Source organism: Sceloporus occidentalis, unplaced genomic scaffold, assembly GCF_023333645.1.
Source record: "Sceloporus occidentalis isolate IW3139 unplaced genomic scaffold, rSceOcc1.0.p SCAF_3, whole genome shotgun sequence".
NCBI classification, from domain to species: Eukaryota; Metazoa; Chordata; class Lepidosauria; order Squamata; family Phrynosomatidae; genus Sceloporus; species Sceloporus occidentalis.
The window spans coordinates 84,347,241-84,365,353 of record NW_028316983.1 but is presented as its reverse complement, the minus strand read 5'-3'; the positions used below and the strand labels follow the sequence as shown (position 1 = coordinate 84,365,353).

Sequence of the window (18,113 nt, the reverse complement as noted above, 5' to 3'; positions counted from 1 at the left end):
CTGGGAGCACAGAACAATACACATGCAAATCACTCCTGCATTCCCAGGCTCACACAGTACACACACACACACACACACACACACACACACACACACACACTTTTTCCAGGCAAGCCACTTTTGAGTCCCATCTTTGGGGGTAAGGCAGGATAAAAATGAATAAAATACATATTAACAACAACAAAATAAGATTTGGAAGTGTTTACTGTTTTACTTCATTGGAACAACTGTTGGATACTCTGGAACAACTGTTGCTGCTATCGATTCATGTGAAAGATCAAGCAGACAGAAGAAGTTTTGCTGAAGGAGAATCAACATGGTTTCTGTGAAGATAAGGCTTTGTAAGTGTCAGCCAGCATATTGACAATTGGAATTGAAACTTACTTGGAGTTTCAAAAAGCACAAAATCAGTTATGAAAGACTCCTGAGAAAACTTTGCTTACAATTATAGTTAGTTGTTTAATTATTCTTATACAGTGGGCCCTTGGTATCTGCTAGGTTTGGTTCCAGGACCCCCCGTGGATACCAAAATCAGTGGATGCTCAAGTCCCATAAATACAGTGGCACAGTAAAGTGGTGTCCTGTATATAGTATGGCAAAATCAAGGTTTGCACTTTGGAATTTATATATTTTAAATATATATATATTTCAAGCCATGGATGCTTGAATCAGTCGATAAAGAATCCCTGGGTATGGAGGACTGACCATAGTTAGCAACTTATAAGGGGACCTCTCATGACTGCTAAGTCCTTTGTGACTTATGGTAATCCTCAGGTGAACCTATTTCAGGGGGTTTCTTGGCAAGATTTGTTCAGAGGCTTGCCATGACCTTCCTATGAGGCTGAGAGAATGTGACTTGCCCATCTCCACTGAACAACCTTTGCCAAGAAAACCCCAGGATAAGGTCGCCATAAGTCAAAAATGACTTGAAGGCAGGCCAGGGTGACCAGATGTCCTCACAAACTTTCAAGAAACATGGAGGATGATGCTAAAGACCCTCCACAGAAAATAGAAATCCATGCAATAATAATAACAACAACAGCAACAATAATAAATAGAAATCATGCTCAGAATGGAGGACATTTTGAAAGTCCTCTTGGAGAGATGGTCATGAAATGGAAAAGGAAGGTGCCTTCCACATTACTGCACTACCCTCTCATAGCGCTGCTATTCCACTTTGACTACCCTTGCTGTTTCCTCTTGCATTGTGGGGTTTGTAGTTCAGTGAGGCCTAAGAGCTCTCTGGCTGAGCTTTCTAAATGCCTCTTGCCTAAACTCCAAATCCCAGCATGCAACAGGAAGTACCCAAAGCAGTCAAAGTGGAATAGCAGCACTATAAGAGAGTAGTGTGGTTATCTCAGTGGTCCCCAAACTGTGCCCTTTAAGAGCTTTTGGACTTCATCTCCCAGAAGCCTCAGCCATGTTGGCCAATAGTCTGGGATTCTGGGAGGTGAAGTCCAAAATGGGCACAGCCTGGGGAGCCACTGAAAGCTGGTCACCCTGAGGCAGCCTCACAACAACAACAACAACGGCCTGAAACACTTTGCAGAAACAATCCACTTTGAGAGCCCTTGAACGGCCCTGGCTCAGTGCATCATGGGAACTGTAGTTTATTGTGTGGCCCCAGAGCTCTCTGACAGAGGAGGCCGAATGGCTCACAAAAACTACAGTTCCCAGGACTCCCTAGCATTGAGCCAGGTCAGTTAAAGCGGCCTCAGACTCAGTTACGAAAGAGGGTGGTGCCTCCCAGGCAGGAAGGGAAGAGGCTCCTCTCTCTGCCAGTTTTCACGTTGGCTTTAAGATCCCGCAGCCACTGCCTGGGATTAGTTTACTCCGTCCTTGCTGGTAGGTGGGAGAACAGGGCTCCTAGGGCTGCACTGCAGAGATAACCCGGTTTGACACCGCGTTAGCTGCCGGGGCTGAAGGCGATGGAATCCTGGGAAGTGTCGTTTGCTGTGGCATCAGAGTGCAGCGTTTGTTGTTGACCCTTCCCCAGACTCTTCACAGCGCTGCTTTAGAGAGCAAATACCAAAACTCTGCCTTCCTGCCTCTCAGCTGTCCTCCATTTTGTGACCTTCTCTCCATAGATTTACATTTATAGGAGTGTTTTTCTTTTGAGCTTTTATTTGGGCACGCCCTACATTATTATTATTGTTGTTGTTTGAACAGCCTCCATTTTCCAATGCTTTGCCCTCCTTGGATGCAAGGACATCGGCTCTTATTGCCACACTACCCTTTTATAGTGCTGCTATTCCACTTTGACTGCCTCCTGATGCATTCTGGGGTTTGTAGTTCATTGAGGCCTAAGAGCTCTCTGGCTGAGCATTCTAAATGCCCCCTCCTTAAACTCCAAATCCCAGAATGCAACAGGAGGCAGCCAGAGCAGTCAAAGTGGAATAGCAGCACAATAACAGTGTAGCTGAGTTAACCAAGCCCTATTCATCCTCACCAGATCTACTCATACTGTTATATTGTCCAAAGGTAGCTTAAAATTCCTACTCAGAGAGTTTTAGCACATCACCAAACTACAAACCCCAGGATTCCATAGGATAGGTTGTCACTAGGAAATTAAAGTGGCATCATAACACCATAATTGTGCATTGTGAAAAGAGCCTGGTGTTTCCCCCCACTTGTTAATGCACTTTTGTAAATGGAGACTGGGAAATGAAGGTGAGGATAGGTACTTGCCTAATGACTTCCAAGCAATTAATGATGAGAGAGGTAATATTAAAACACTACAGTGTTTTAATGCTGATTCCAAAATTTAACATTAAATTAGATTTAAAATTTAATCCTTTTATCTTGAGGTTGGGGAAATAAGTAGCATAAGAGCCTTTGGCTGCTTAACCCTCTGCCTTCTTATCTTCAAATTGTGTTATAAGACACCCCCAGTTAGTTGTTTCATTGTTTTTCTTGACACTTTGGGCAGAGGGAAACAGCACCAAATAGATAGATAGATAGAGACTCCCTCTCACACACACAGTTTTGTGATTCATGTTTCTCCTCTAACAGGGACTAGGCAGGTTGTTTATGCTTTTTTCTCCCCTATTGCATGTGTAACTATATTTGAACACAATTCATCTAGCTCAGTATTTGCTACTGTAATCCCGCCTCAATCTGCAGGGAGAGTCGGGAAATATAAATAAAAATTATTATTATTATTACTACTGCTGCAGGGATTTATTATCATGCATCATATTGGAGAGAATGGGTTCAAAGCATGTGATGTGTATTCACTACACAAACAGGCTGCTTTTGAAACAGCCAATAGATGTATGGAGTGGCCCTTCATATCCACAGATTCAACTAACCATGATTCAAAAATATTCACCAATTTCCCCCCGAAACGGCTTGGTTTTGCTGTTTTATATAAGGGACACCATCTTACTGTGCCACTGTGTATAATGGTATATACAGCTATATATATAAATGTATATATATTTATAAATATAATTGTTTATAAAGCTCCACACTGGGGCTTGGGAATCCAAATATTTTGGTATTATTAGTGGGTAAGAAATAATCATCATCATCATCATCATCATCATCATCATCATCATCACCATCATCACCACTGAGGTGAGTCCTGGAACCAAACCCTGGTGGATACTGAAGGCCCACTGAAAAAACTCAGTTCTCCTGCATCATCTGATTGTTCCATGCTTCATAACTCTGACTTGTGCCTCTACTTCACATTGTTTTAACAATTTTGTCTTTGTTCTGTGGTGAAAAAGATCTCCCAGGGACCTCTGGCTTAGCGTCAGTTAGCTAGCTGAGTTAATGATGGGATGTTTACTGGTGAATTACCATTGAGCCAGATTTTCTGATCCAAAAGACAAGGTGGGAACTTGGGCTTAATACAAGCAAGAAGGAAAGTACTTCTTGCCCGTCCCTGTTTTAAACTATGGTTCAGGCAGCCTATAACTATAGAGTTAATCACACGGGGGAAATCCTGTGCAAAAATAGGATTTAAAAGCTGGAAAAAACCCACAAAACCAGGTTGATTTTCACACACATCGTTGTTAAACTGGTGTTAACCTGAATGGAAAGCAGACAAAAGCCACTCCTTTTTACTTTCGGGATTTTCCAAAAGTAAAAAAGGAGCGGCTTTTGTCTACTTTCTGTCTACGTTCCATTTGGGTCAGCATCACTTCAACAATGACGTCATGTGAAAATAAGCCCGCTTTTGCGGATTTTGTCCGATTTAACCCCTCGTTTCTTCATGGGATTTCCCCTGTGTGACAAACTATAATCTAAACTGGGCTACTGCTTTCTGACAGCTTGATAAACTCACCCTGGAGATTTGGTCATGATTTGAGGTCTCTTAAAAAAACAGAAGAACATAAAGTTGCCTATCCTCAACACTTGCTTTTGCTAAAGCTGTTGAAATACTGTTACCTGCATTTTACTGCCCTTTGCCCCCAGTCTCCCGTGACCAAAAAGGAGAGTGGCCTCTGCCGACATTGGGATCCCTCCAGATCATCTTAACAATTGAAGTAACATCTGAGACAAAATGCAAGCCTGTAATATCACCACTTTTTTTTTCTTGCATGATTTTAGACATTTTTGCCTGATGAGGAAGTTTGTGAAGCTTTAAAAGCTTGCACAATGTATTTTGTGCATTTTAGTTGGACCAATAAATGTATCACTGTTATGTGAATTTTGGAATTGGTTGTACATATTTTGTTGTATGGCCTACATAACTATCCCTGAATATGTTGCTTTCTCATTAATGTTTTATTTTGTTTTTTGATGTTCCTAATTTAGAAAACAAGACTGAGCACATGAGAGAAAGGATGAGAGATGGCTATCTTCAGCAGGTCAAGGAACTGTGTTTTCATTCATCTGACGTCTTTGACCAATTGGCAGAAGTGCTTTAATCCTTGCACATTTTCTAGTGAAGCCTTGAATGGACACCAGTATTATGTAACTAAATGCCAGCCATGCAATAAAAATGCCAGCATAAAATATTACCTCATGACAGATAGTTCCAGCATTTATAGAAATGTCATTGATAAAAATCAAAAGTGTTTTTTGAATCCTAAGCATGAAGAACTATGCAGAGTTGCACAGAGCTGTTCTAGAAGGCCTTTTGCTTTCCTTCAGCAACAGGTGAGAAAAAATGAAGTATTGTTGGGACGACTTCCCTCTCAGACGTTACGCAGCATTGCCACAGTTCACAATGTCCAGATCTTCAGGCCTTTTCATGGGTCACCAGCACTGAAGGCTGCTCCAGTTCCACTCCTGTGGGTCATCTTGAAGCCAGTTCAGAAACTTCTTGCTATTATCCTGGGGAGGTAAATACTGATATTGCTCTGAGCACATATTTTATAGAAACAGCTGTTTGTAAACTGTGTGGCATGCTTATGCTGTTGCCAAGGAGCCTTGCAGATAGTTGAAGAGAGCTCAGTACTTGCTACAACATGTATTTTTTATATATATTTTATCAAAATTCCTTTTCTTCTTCCTGACTCTCTTCAAACTTGATGAGGGAGTTTGGGATCCCTCTTGGGCTGCTGCCACACTGCAGAAATAATGCAATTTGACACCAATTTAACTGGCATGGCTCAGTGCTATGGAATTTTAGGATTTATAGTTTGTTGTAGCACCAGAGCTCTCTGACAGAAGGCTAAATATCTCACAAAACTACAAATCTTAGAAATAACATAGCATTGAACCATGGCAGTTTAAAACAGTGTCAAACCGCTTTAAGTCTGCAGTGCAGATGCAGCCTAAGTCGGGGTAAAACAGTGCATTCTAGTTTCCTAAGATGTTTCCTAAACTGGAAAGAGTGGAGAGGATTTGTGGCCTTGCAGATGTTAGATTGCCATTCTTCCTAATCCTAGTCAATCATGACAGTTGTGGTTGAGCAATGTTTCCCACTCCTTCATTACAGGAATATCTCCTCTCCTCCACCCCCATCTCACAAAGGATGCCAGAGTAGCATTGTGGTACCTCCCCCTTCCCCCATAGTTTGAGGCCATGTCTGTTTCCTCGAGAGGCAGGTACTCAGTTGATAGTAATACTTAGGATTCTTGGAAAGGGGATTAACAAAAAACAGTAGGAAGGAGAGTGTGAGTATTGCCCATTCACTTCTTGGGTGGGATCAAATTATTCTTGGCCGAGAGGAGGCCCATGGCAAATTACACCTCATGGATCCCCATGGCTGCATATCTTGAAAGCACTTGCTGCTTCTTGGTGGCATGTTGTTTTGTGGGTTGTCAATTTAAAATAATTAAGTTAGGGTTGCTAGAAGGTCTGACCACTTCCTTCATTTGAGATTTTAAATGCCTGGCATTTAAGAAGTCTCATGTAAGAAATACAGCTGAAGTCAAGTATATCACATTGTTAGTCATTTTTTTTGAAAAACAAACAGAAGGAAGAAATGCTGTCTAAACATTATGAGTTTAAAATCACACCCAATTTGTGGTTTAGATGCTGGATGTTCTTCCTGTGTTTTTAGTTCTGTGCTGTCAGTGCAATGTATCTTTCTCTTAAATGCTCTTAGCAGTACGCCACATTATTGTATTTTAAATTAAGCTGTATATTTGTTTATAACAGAAGATGAAAAAGGAATGTAATCATTCTTTCTCCTTTGTTGCTGGGAAACATTTTAAGTTTTCACACATAGAGTTACTGTTTATAGTTTACTTCTTACAGTTGTTAACGACTCTAGTAATTCATTCTTGTTCGTGGTTTATAGAATTTGCTTTGGAGAGCTTGTGTGCAGTTAGCTGGATTTTGGAAACACCCTGTCATTTTTTTCTCAGTAGCTTAACTAACAGTTGGCTGCATTCACACTGCAGAAATCATCCAGTTTGATCCTGCTTTAACTGCTACAGCTCAGTGCTGCGGATTCTGGGATGTGTAGTTTTGTAAGACATTTAGCCTTCTTTGTCAGAGAGCTCAGATGCCATGGCAAACTGTAACTCCCAGAATTCCATAGCATTGAGCCATGGCAGTTAGAGTGCGATTACACTGGATTATTTGTATGGTGTGGATACAGCCTAGGTGGGGAAAAGACCCATCTTCATGTCTTTACCATGCGTTATGTGACATAAACATATGCTGCTAATGCACAATAATCCATAGTATCAGCATACATAGATAACATATATATCCTGTGATATTCCAACTCATAGTGTAATGCAGTGCTTGTAGAAATCCAGGACATTGTGTTTATGCTTTCATTGCACTTTGATTTATAAACAGAAATGATGATTACTGCTTAACCTTATACGTGGTGTTTCTGGACTGGAGTTTGTGTAAATAGGCTTCAAGAAGAAGAGTTTGCGTTCATTGCGTTCATGGCTTTATTCTTCCACCTTTTATCCTCACCAAAAGTGAACTAAGTCAGACTGAGACAGTGACTAACTCAGGATTGCACAGTGAACTCTGTGAGGATATGAACCTGGATATTTTCTTCACTCAGCCTAATGGTAAGGTGATCCTTGGCAAATAGCCTAAACTCTACTCTAGCGCTAAGGCATTGTACCCTTAATGTCAAAGGCAACCACATAAGCAAATATGGCCAGTCCTGGCAAGGGTACCTGGATAATGTGGGTAACCTCACACAGGACAGAAACAACTTGGATCTCAAAGGAGATTCCTTTTTGTATTGCTAATAGAGTTTACATTTTATTTCCTGGATTTATGACTCTTTTGTCTCCAAGAATCCACATAGCCAAGGAGAAGGAATGGCCTCTGCGTACATGGATATCCCTCTGTATAGTCTTAACTGAGAACAACTATAATAACATTGACGAAATGTAGACTCCAATATTGTCATTTTCCCCCTCCTGTTTGATTTTTAACATCTTTGCCTGATGCCGAAGCCAGCGAAGCTTCAAAAAAGCTTGCATCATATATTTTGTGCATTTTGGTTGGTCCAATAAAGATATAGCTGTTTTGTGGATTTGGGATTTTATTGTACTTTACTGTATGACTAGCACAGCTACCTTGGGTATATTTTCTGGATAGTTGAAGTTCCAGTGCAGTATTCTGAACTGCAACACCAGGCTAGCCCTCTTTATGTCATTCCTTCTTTTTGAGTCCTTAAACATGGGTTACCTATTTGATATTGTTTTTAAATATAAAAAGAAAATTCTCCTTCAGTAGGCCAGGTTTTCCTACAAACCCACAGTGTTTTCTTGCCTACTATCTTTCCTCATTTTTGAATCAGCATGTCATTTTACTGATATATCAAAGGGAATTTCATTGTTACCTCAAAGCTTGTTGTATAAATGTGCTTTAGTGTGTCACTTCAACCTCTTTTGAATGCTTCTTCCAACTTACTTCAATGTGACGAACATGATTTGCATTCAAACATGTTGATTTTGTACTTCTCCTGTTCCATTTATTTGTATGCAGATATGTGGGCTATATTTGGAACGCCTGCCAGGAGTGGCCATATTTGCTTATGTTTTATCTTTTACTTTAGTGTATAATGCCATAGCATGAATCAGAGTGGAGATTTAGAAGCAGATTGCTATTTGCCAGAGCCAGAGTGTTAGGCTGCGTGAGAAAGCTAATTTTGGGTATCATGAAAGAAGAACAAATAGTTATCATTATTGTATTTTTACTTTTGGGTCTTGAAGAGTGGGTGAGAATTGTGAGGTTTTCTGCCTCCTATTCCAAAACAACATGGATGATTTGATTACCCTTTGCCCTCTGTATCTGTGGATTCATTAGCCACAGATTCAGGCATCCATGGCTTGAATATAGTAAAAAATAATATAGAGTCTGAAAAAGCAAACCTTGTTTTTGTTATTTTATATAAGGGACATCATTTTCCTATCTATTGTATTTAATGGGACTTGTGCATCCCCAGATTTTGGTGTTCACAGCAGGTCCTAGAACAAAATCCCAATTGATACCAAGGGCCTCCTGTACTATATACTTTAAGATGGATGATTGCTGAGGGGGCACCATTGGCTGATCTGCCCCAGGCAGCAAAATGTGTTGGGCCAATGCTGCTTTTCTTTTTGCCTTTGCTTGCTTGAACTTTTCAAATATTTGTTCTTTACAGGAGCATAAGAAAATGGTGGGCTGCACTTCCCCCAAACAAGAAGGAGTTATTTAAAGAAGCCGCAAGAAGAAATAAATGGAAGATAGCTCTTAGCCTATGTAGCTTTGGAGTTTTATTTATCATGTTTTATTTTACCCATTTGGAGGAGACGCCAATCACTGGACGTTCTCGGCTTCTGGTGTTTGGGAAGGAACATTTTGTTGAATTGTCCCAGATTGAGTATAACATGGTAGGTAGTTGTTCAAAAATATTTTAAAAAATTAAAATCAAAGTTTTCTTCTAGCATAATTCATGAACTACAGATTGATTTTTTTAAAAAAAATATTTATAAGCATCTGCTCCAGATCTTGGAGCTGTTGTCTGAATACAAAGCACAGTTCAACACATGCTTCATTTTTCTTTTGCAGTACATACGTCATTCAAGGCTGGTTTTAAAAGGAAAGCTTGCCAGACCTGCAGGATGAGTTGCTATGAATTAAGAAGCTGGCCTTTGCCAAGCAAAATGTATAATCTCAGTAATTAACATCTAAGAATGAAGAATAAACTCTAAGGCTGAACATAGTCTCTGAATTACTTAGATGCACTAGTGGTTGAGTGATGGTAGGAATGCATGCGAAGAAGAGCATAACAGAAGACAGCAGATCTTAGCATCTTGTTCTCTTAAGTTAAGGAGAAGTGCTGGCTACTACTAGAAGGTCTGTGAACTGTGGAAGAAGCTTCATAGGTCCATTCATCATAGCAGTGTAATGGACTCTGGAGTAGATCCTTTAAGGAAGGAGCAGGAATCATGCAGCCCTCTAGATGTTGTTGGACTGTAGCATTTATTACTACTGGTTGCATTGTATGAGACTGCTTCGAGTTGCAGTGCAACAAAATTTGACAGATTACACTGCCCTAGGAGCATTCTTAGTGAGATTCATGAAAAAAGTAGGCATTTTACTTTCCCCTGAGGAATAAGCCAGTCCATATTTATTTTATCATTTCTTGGAGACCAGACAGAGGCTGAGCATGTTCAGTCCTATACTTGGCATTTTGGTTGACCAGAACAGTACAGACTAGTATTATTAGATGAAAAAAAGAGGACAGGGCTGTTAGACCTTCAGTAGTTACTTTGAAAAAAGAAATGTTAGGTCTAGCAAATCATGCAAACTATACCTGCTGACATCCCTCTGGTGCATAACTTTGCATTGAAAGTCCAGAAGCCCTGCCCTTTTTTGTACAGTATTTGGCTACTGTAGTACTTATGTGTGGCATTGTGGTTTGAGTGTTGTACTACAACTCTGGAGGCCAGGGTTTGATATCCAGTTCAGCCATGAAGCCTATTTGTTGACCTTGAGCAAGTGACATGCTGTCAGTCTCAGGGGAAAGCAATGGCAAACAACCTCTGAATAAATCATGCCAAGAAAATCCCACGATAGGGTCACCATAAGTCAGAAAGGTGGCACACAGTCACAGCAGTACAAATGCTAGTCAAACACAAAAGATCATGGCTTCTGCACCTCCACTAGTTATGCCAAGTTATGCGTACTGTGTATAATAGTTATGCCAAGCTAGGGAGAAGATGGGTTTGAGACAGGGTTTAAAGCTGGCACTTGACAGTGTTGAGCTTATAGAGACACAGTTGGTTTTGATGAAGAAGAGGTTTCTGCTTATGACATTGTGGAGCCTAAAGAATAAAATATTAAGAGTATATTGCATTCTAATACTGTGCTTAATAAATCTGTTCTTATTGTTGTTTTAAATCTGTTTCTGGCTGGCTGTCAAGCCTGAATTGAAGTCAGGCCATGCATACCAAACTAAAGCACCCACACAACAACACTACCACAAGTTCACATTTAAAGGGGTCATCCCAAAGCCCAGTATCCAGTTTAGCATGGAAAGAATAGGGGGAACAACATCAAGGTAAATGGCAGGATCCTTTAAGGTTGGAATTTTGTAGCCAGCCTGGGAAAAAAGGATCTTCTTATGTGTACGGTATGTATGTATATGAGTATATAGTTCATCTTGAGTTAATCATTTTGCTTGAGCAGATCCTTTAATTTGTATTCTAGAAAATTTAATTCATCTCAAGTAAACCAGTATGTTGGGGAACATTTCTTTTTTTGGAATTAGATTTCTTCGTATCTTTGCCATACTTCTTCCATGGATATCTATGTGTAGGGTTATGTATCAAGTGCTGATTGAATTATCTAATTTAATCAATACACTGTTCTTCCTCCCCCCCCCCCCCCAGTGGCTAGAAGAGTTTAAAAACAAAATGTTGCCAGAAACAGACCCCCGTTACCAGGTGGTCAAAAAAGCTGTTATTCACCTGTCTGAAAGCAACAAAGATGTCCCACAGGTCTCTGAATTCAATTGGACGATTCACGTGGTGGAAGATCCAGGCATTAATGCTTTTGTACTTCCTGTAAGTAAACATGGAAGGTAAAGGGTATGTTACAATACATCATATCTGTGAAAGAAACTATTAAAATAGTTGTTTATGGTTTTTCTTTTTGCCTACAGAATGGTGAAATTTTTGTTTTCACTGGTATGCTGACAGCAGTGTCAGATATCAATCAGCTGTCTTTCATTTTGGGACATGAAATTGCTCATGCTGTTTTGGGACATGCTGTAAGTATGTTCTGTTTAAATATTGACATATTTTCATAAATCTAAATTATGCTTGAGGGTGCAGTCAGCAGTGTGGAGGTTGCCATATTTGGCTAAAAGCTCACCTTAGGCCAGGACGCTATATAGTTAAGACAGCATAGTGCTGTTTATTGAATTGACATAATCTGATATCAGTTGTGTAGAGTTGTGTAGAATAATTGAATAGTGAATATTCTTGGAAAAATCAACCAAGATAACACAACAATATGTTGTTATTCCCATGTTTCTAGTTGTGTCTGTTTATCACAAATAAAAGTGGGAGCTGTTTTTATATATCCAAACAGAAATATCTTAAATTAATATATTTACCTTATCTTTAGACTAATTATTTTATTACTAATAATCACTTTTGCTTAACAGTTCAATTGGTATGATTATTAGTATTAGTATGGTTGTTGTAGTTATGGGAATGTGTATTAGCAATTCTCTATAACAGGTAGTAAAAATATAAATGTATACCTTTTTTTTAAAAAAAAAATAAACGTTTCACTTCTTTCTAAAATGTCTGTAAGAACCATAAGTGACCATTTTTGTTTTGTTTTGTTATTTGGCTTTACCACTTGCTCTGTGATAGACCTTGCTCTCCATGAGGTAGGGCATCTCAGAATTACTTTACCTTTAGGGTGGGCAGTTGTTCGTTTTTCAGATAGTGTTGGACTGCAGCTCCAATCAGCCCTTGCTAATCACTACTTTACAGTGGCAATTGTTTTGTCTGCCAGTTGGTTTCTTGAAGTATGCTGGTAGAGGCAGTGATAGCATGTGATTCTTTTGCTAAATGGCTCTTTGGGTTGCCTGTCAGAAGGACCCAATGGCCTCTGCTACTGTTGCTATGACTGCACTACAAGATCAAAGATTTATGGCAACCGTGCCAACAGCTGCCTGTGCCTTCCCTGACCAAACAGGGCTGTGGATAGTCCACTGACCCTAGGACTCAAACAGTCACATTGTCTTAAGTGCAGTGCTCATTATTCTAGCTATAAAGTGTTTCAGGCGCATAGCTTTTCCTCACCATTTTAGCAAGGCTAAATAATTTATGAGCCTGATTTTAAGGTGGCTCCATGGGTCTCTTTTAACTTTTTTTTATAGTTTATGTAATTGATTATTACATGTAGAAAATGTATTAAATCTACTATTAAATTCTTTAAGATTGTTAAATACAGAAAGTACGCCTGAGATTAGGAGATTAAACACACACACACACTTATATATAAAAACACTTTCCCCTGTTTTAAGGCAGAGAAGGCAAGCCTGGAGCATTTCTTGGATTTCTTGTCACTCATCCTTCTCACAATGATATGGGCTGTCTGTCCTCGAGACAGTTTGGCAATTATAGGCCAGTGGATCCAGGCCAGGTTTCAGGAGGTAAGATCATCATGTTTTAGCACTCACCCTTTGCCAGCTGATTTTCTTTAGTACCAGCATCATTCAGATGGATTCTGTCTCATGATGCATCCTGATTGCTGATGCCTTAAAGTTGTCTGTTGACCGATGGTGACCTCATAGGGTTTTCCTAGGCAAGGAATACTCAGAGGTAGTTTTGTCATTCTTTCCTCGGAGCATACAACACCTGACATTATTGGTGGTCTCCCTTCCAAATACTGACCATATCTGACCCTGCTTAGCTTTCAAGATCACACAGGATCTGGTTCTTTGGGGTATTTAGGCACCACCACACGGACTACTGCCAAAACAAACAAACAAAACTACTAAAGTGGCCAGAGTCCAATTCTAGAAAATGTGTTTTTTTCATGTTAAACAATATATTGTTTAAAACATTGTAACCTATTTAAAAAGTTCCCAGGAGCAGCAATTCACCTTTGCTTTCTTTTGGCCCGAAAAAAGTTGATTTGCAGATTCTTGAAGTACTGACGGCCGCAAGAACATCCTTGCATATCTTGTCCACTTCTGCTGTCTTATGTTTGTTAAATCAGCTTCAATACTTGGAGAAACTGTAGTTGACCCCCAGTGAATAGTTAATTGCAAGCCTTGCCGTGCCTTTTCCTCTTGGGAAAGGTTACTGAGATCTCCATTTCACTGTTTAAAAAGAATAGTGCAGATAAGTTAAAAGAGACATAGGATAGGCTATAGGTGTATTATATGTACATTTTGATTCATGAGGTTACAAATGTTGTGTATTAGCATCTAAACTTTACACTGTTGTGAGCTGAGGGTAAATGTTAGGAAATGGAGTATTCTTTTATTTCCCTGGCTGCTGCTATAGTTAGTAACATTTTTCTTTTAAACTCATTCTACTGGCCTTAGGCATACTACTGAGTGGAATATACTTACCTAGAATCAATAATTTAGATTCTACTGTAGCATTCATTACCTGCAGTGTTTACTCTTTGAAGGATGGCGTGCATTGTGTGACTGAACTTTCTTCTTCTTTTTATTCCTTTGTGTTTTTAAAGGTTAGCTTGATCACCCAGAAAACAATTTAAAATACAATATAAGTTTTTCCCCAACAATTATTGAACCAATATTGTACTATTTAAACATTGCCAAAACCCACAGATCTCCCCAAACAATCCAGAACCTTGAATGCTTCAAGATCCTTCCACTTGACTTCTCTTGGCTCAGTGTTACAAGGCTCATTAACCAGAAAGAGAGAGGGGAATAAATGGTCTTGCTCTCCCTGCAAAGTTTCTTATTATAGTTGAACTTCCTGCCAGTCAGGAGTAAAATCAGAGATGTAGGAAAAGGCAGTTCAGTAACCTAACCTAAAATGGCTGAGAGAACTGTCAGGATGATCAATGATACTTCAGCATCATTCTTTCTTTATAGTGCACAAGTTGCCAAACCAAGTTCTTTGCTTCTTGTCACATTTGGCAGTTTCTTTCCTTTTGCATTCTAGAAATGGAAAATACCTGTGCTAACACTGTTCCCTTTTTAAATTTTTTTTAAGGGGAGATGCCAGGAAAGGTTTTCTGGGGTTGAAGAAACCTATTGATCTTACTGTTGCTGTTTCCTTGTTTCTACAACTGTTTGGGTTTTGGTATGATTCTTCGCCTTCTAGCTAAGGGTTGGGAATTGTGCAGCCCTACAGATATGTTGATTTACAACTCCAAGCATCTCTAACTGGTATATGTAGAAGAGTAGTAGAAATTCCAATTCAGCAGTATCTGGAGGGCCAAACAATTCCCACATCTGTTCTAGCATCTCATATTTACCAATAAATACTCCTAACATTTCCGGTAAAGTTTTAAAGCTTTTATTTTGACTTGGTGGTTCCAAAATATTTAGCATCACAATCTCATTCAGAAATGTACATTTTGGATGATGTAGCAGACTCTTCCAAAGAAAATATGTCAGGAGGTTCCAGTGTTTGTTGCTGTGATTCTTGTTTTTTCTTGGTTTTTTAAATTATTTTAACAATGTTCCTGATGTTTCTTTTGTTCCAGATTAATTTCTGGCAGTTTTTGGTACTAGCTGCAACAAACATTTTATTTTATTAATTCTGAGACCTGTTGGAACAAAAAATGTCTCCTTCTCTTCTCCCCTTTTTTTTAAAAAAAAGGTTTTTCTTAGAACTTAAGTGCATCAGTGAAACGCAAATATTTCATGTTAGCTCTGTAACTCTATGATTCTTTATAAAACAACCTCAGCAAATTGTGCCCTGGTTAATTTTTTTTTTTTGGAAGAGCCCTAGTGCAGATGGAAAAAATCACCACAAACAGCCACACCGCCCAGCTCTCCAAAAATAGAATACCAGGGAGCTATATTGCAAGAATGCACATGTTTTAGACCATTCTGGAAGATCCCAGCATTAACTTACATCATGTTACTATAACAAATGGGGAGGAAGCAATTTCTTGTGTTTTTCTTTCCCTTTCCTTTTAGTTGCTGTTTGATAGGCCTTATAGCAGGACATTAGAAGCTGAAGCTGACAAGGTTGGACTTCAGTTTGCAGCTAAGGTAATACTACTACTACTACTACTACTACTAATAATAATATATTAATACAAGTTTACTTTGGCTGCATTTAGGTATATTGTGATGGTAGTAAATACTGTGATAGTAATAAATACTGTGATGTTCATAAATACTTTTCTTTACATTTCATTGATGTCTTTGAATATTATATTACAGTACTGGACTCATCAATATGTGGAGAGGAGAAAAAGAAAGAACCCTGTATCACTACTGCCACCTACTGTAAATAGTGTGTGTTATTACACTAACTGCCTTGGCTGCTAAAATAGATTACCTTAATGAACCATTTAGTAATTTGAAAATATTGCAGGGATTTCATTATTATTGTAAGCGGTAATGCTGTAGAGGGGTAGAAAAACCTGTGGAGAAAAATGTTGATATTGTGTGCCTTCAAGTTTATTCTGATTTACAGTGACCCCTTTGTAGTGTTTTCTTGGCAAGATTTGTTGAGGGGAAATTTGTCATTGCCTTCTTCTAAGACTGAGAAACTGTAACTTGTCCAGGATTACCCAGTGGGCCTTCATAGCTGAGTGAGGATTTGAACCCTAGTTTCCTAGAGTTCTAATCCAGCATAGGATCCACCTTCTGGCTCCTATAGAGAAAAATACGGGTGGGGGGATTTCAGATGAATTCTTTGGCCAGCTTCCAATTGGTATTCCTAACTAAAGTAGATATGTTGAATTGGTGGACGCTTGGTAAGTTCATGTGAGTTCAGTTGATTCAGTGTGTGTACTGTAGCTGAGCCAGCAGGCATTGATACCTCATAGTTGTGTTATAAAAGTTTTTTGTTTGAAAAAGGAGAGAGAATTTCCAATTTACATATGACAACAGAGTCAATTAACTTGAGTGTATACTCTTTATAATTAAGTTGTAACTTGTTCATATAGATTTACTTGCTTAAATTAAACTACAGGGTAAATGGTTGTTTAAAAATAATGCGGTAGAAAACTCATTTTTGAAATATTGACTAAATAAACTTTTTATTTTATGAAGGGAACATTTGGGCAACATGTAAGATAAAGAGAATGAAAAATAGATACATTGTATAGAGATTCAGGCAGTTGGAAGGCGCAATGTATGTTAAATGTGATTTTATTAGTGTTAGGTGTTTAGTGGTGAAGTAGGCTGTGATTGGTTTCATTGTCTTTGTCTATATACTGCTTATGTATTTCTTGTTTTGTTATCACGGTAAAACGTATTTGTTCTCTTTGTGTTTGTAAAAAACTATGAAAATATCATTTAAAGAAAAGAAAGAAAAAGGAGGGGGAAGTGAAAATAGTGGAGCCCTGTTAACTAGTCATCAACTTTATACCTGTCAGCACTGTTGGCTAAACAGGTAATATGAAAAGGGTGTGTAAAGTAACACACCACAGCTTGAGTCTTGTTGCTAGCCCCAGCTAGAATAAACCCATTACAGTGTGCCCTTGTCTTATGTGGGGGATCCATTCTAGACTCCCCCCTCCCCCCCCGCATAAGGCAAATTCTGTGTATGCTTGAGCCCCATTGAAACTAATGGGGCACGGGCACAGTGGTGCGCTGGTGCGCCATTTCCTGCTTGTCAGACGGCTTTCGGTGTAAGATGAAAGCTGCGTATAAGGCACCCACGTATGATGTGGGCGCACTGTATATCAATTAAATATACACGAGTATTGGTTTACTAAGTTCATTATGTCTGTTTAGCTGAGAATAACAGTTATACAGTCAGCCCTCCACATTTGTGGCTTTCACTTTTGTGGATTATTCATGGATTTGAGTCATATGTTCTGTCTAGAAATCTCTAGATCCTCCAGTAGAACTCAGCCACAAATTGACCATACAATTGCAATGGAAGCGATTCCTAGAAAAAAACATTTCTCTAGGCATCTGTAGGTCCCCCAACATGATTCTGTGGTTGGCTTCTGGTGGATGTTGACCACAGAGTTGCACTGGAGGACCTAAAGATTCCCAGATAGGTGTTCTCTCAGGTAAAAAAAAAAGAATGGCTTTTTATTTGGGTTTTTTCCACTTTTATTGGGGTCCTGAGTCCCTAACCCCAGTGGAGGGCCTACTGTATCCAGGCCTATGTGAATATCCATAGTAATTTGTATACATAGTATGGTAGCCATTGGAAAAAAAGTGTTTTGGAGGCTGCTTCACATGCCAAGATGTTTGTGTGTTTGCAATAGTTCTTTCACCACATGACTCCAAACATTTCAAGTCTGGTGCTTTGCAGTGGCGTGGTTAAAATTGCAGCATCTCTGTGGGGTATTTTTTTCAATACATCGAGCAGCTAGCTGTCTACCATTGACCACATATATGTATGGAACCCAGGTTTCAGTAAAGAGAACCAGTGAAGCCAGAAATACTTCCCACTGATGCTAGACATGCTTCAGTGATTCTTATTTTTAGGATTGTGTTGGAGACATGCATGTTTTTCAGTCTTCATGGAATAATCCATCCTACCACATTTTTTAGGTTTATGCATAATATAGACACTGTGTTGATTTTATGTGTTGTTTTA

General features: G+C 39.1%; 1 protein-coding gene and 1 long non-coding RNA gene across 2 annotated transcripts in view; one reads left to right on the top strand and one right to left on the bottom strand.

Annotated features, from left to right (window-relative positions):
• The first annotated feature begins 1,728 nt into the window (after window positions 1–1,728).
• OMA1 (OMA1 zinc metallopeptidase) overlaps window positions 1,729–18,113 on the top strand; it is a 35,864-nt gene continuing 19,479 nt past the window's right edge. The window contains exons 1-7 of the mRNA XM_089515264.1: window positions 1,729–1,845; window positions 4,768–5,297; window positions 9,029–9,257; window positions 11,262–11,435; window positions 11,534–11,641; window positions 12,914–13,042; window positions 15,521–15,595. Of these exons, the coding sequence (XP_089371390.1) occupies window positions 4,804–5,297; window positions 9,029–9,257; window positions 11,262–11,435; window positions 11,534–11,641; window positions 12,914–13,042; window positions 15,521–15,595 (1,209 nt within the window). The 5' untranslated portion in view covers window positions 1,729–1,845; window positions 4,768–4,803. The remainder of the gene's footprint in view (window positions 1,846–4,767; window positions 5,298–9,028; window positions 9,258–11,261; window positions 11,436–11,533; window positions 11,642–12,913; window positions 13,043–15,520; window positions 15,596–18,113) is intronic.
• LOC149316349 (uncharacterized) lies at window positions 11,267–13,713 on the bottom strand. The gene is made up of 3 exons (XR_016280470.1): window positions 13,496–13,713; window positions 13,070–13,190; window positions 11,267–11,433 (listed from the first exon to the last, which is right to left on the bottom strand). It is a non-coding gene; the product is annotated as an uncharacterized LOC149316349 (long non-coding RNA).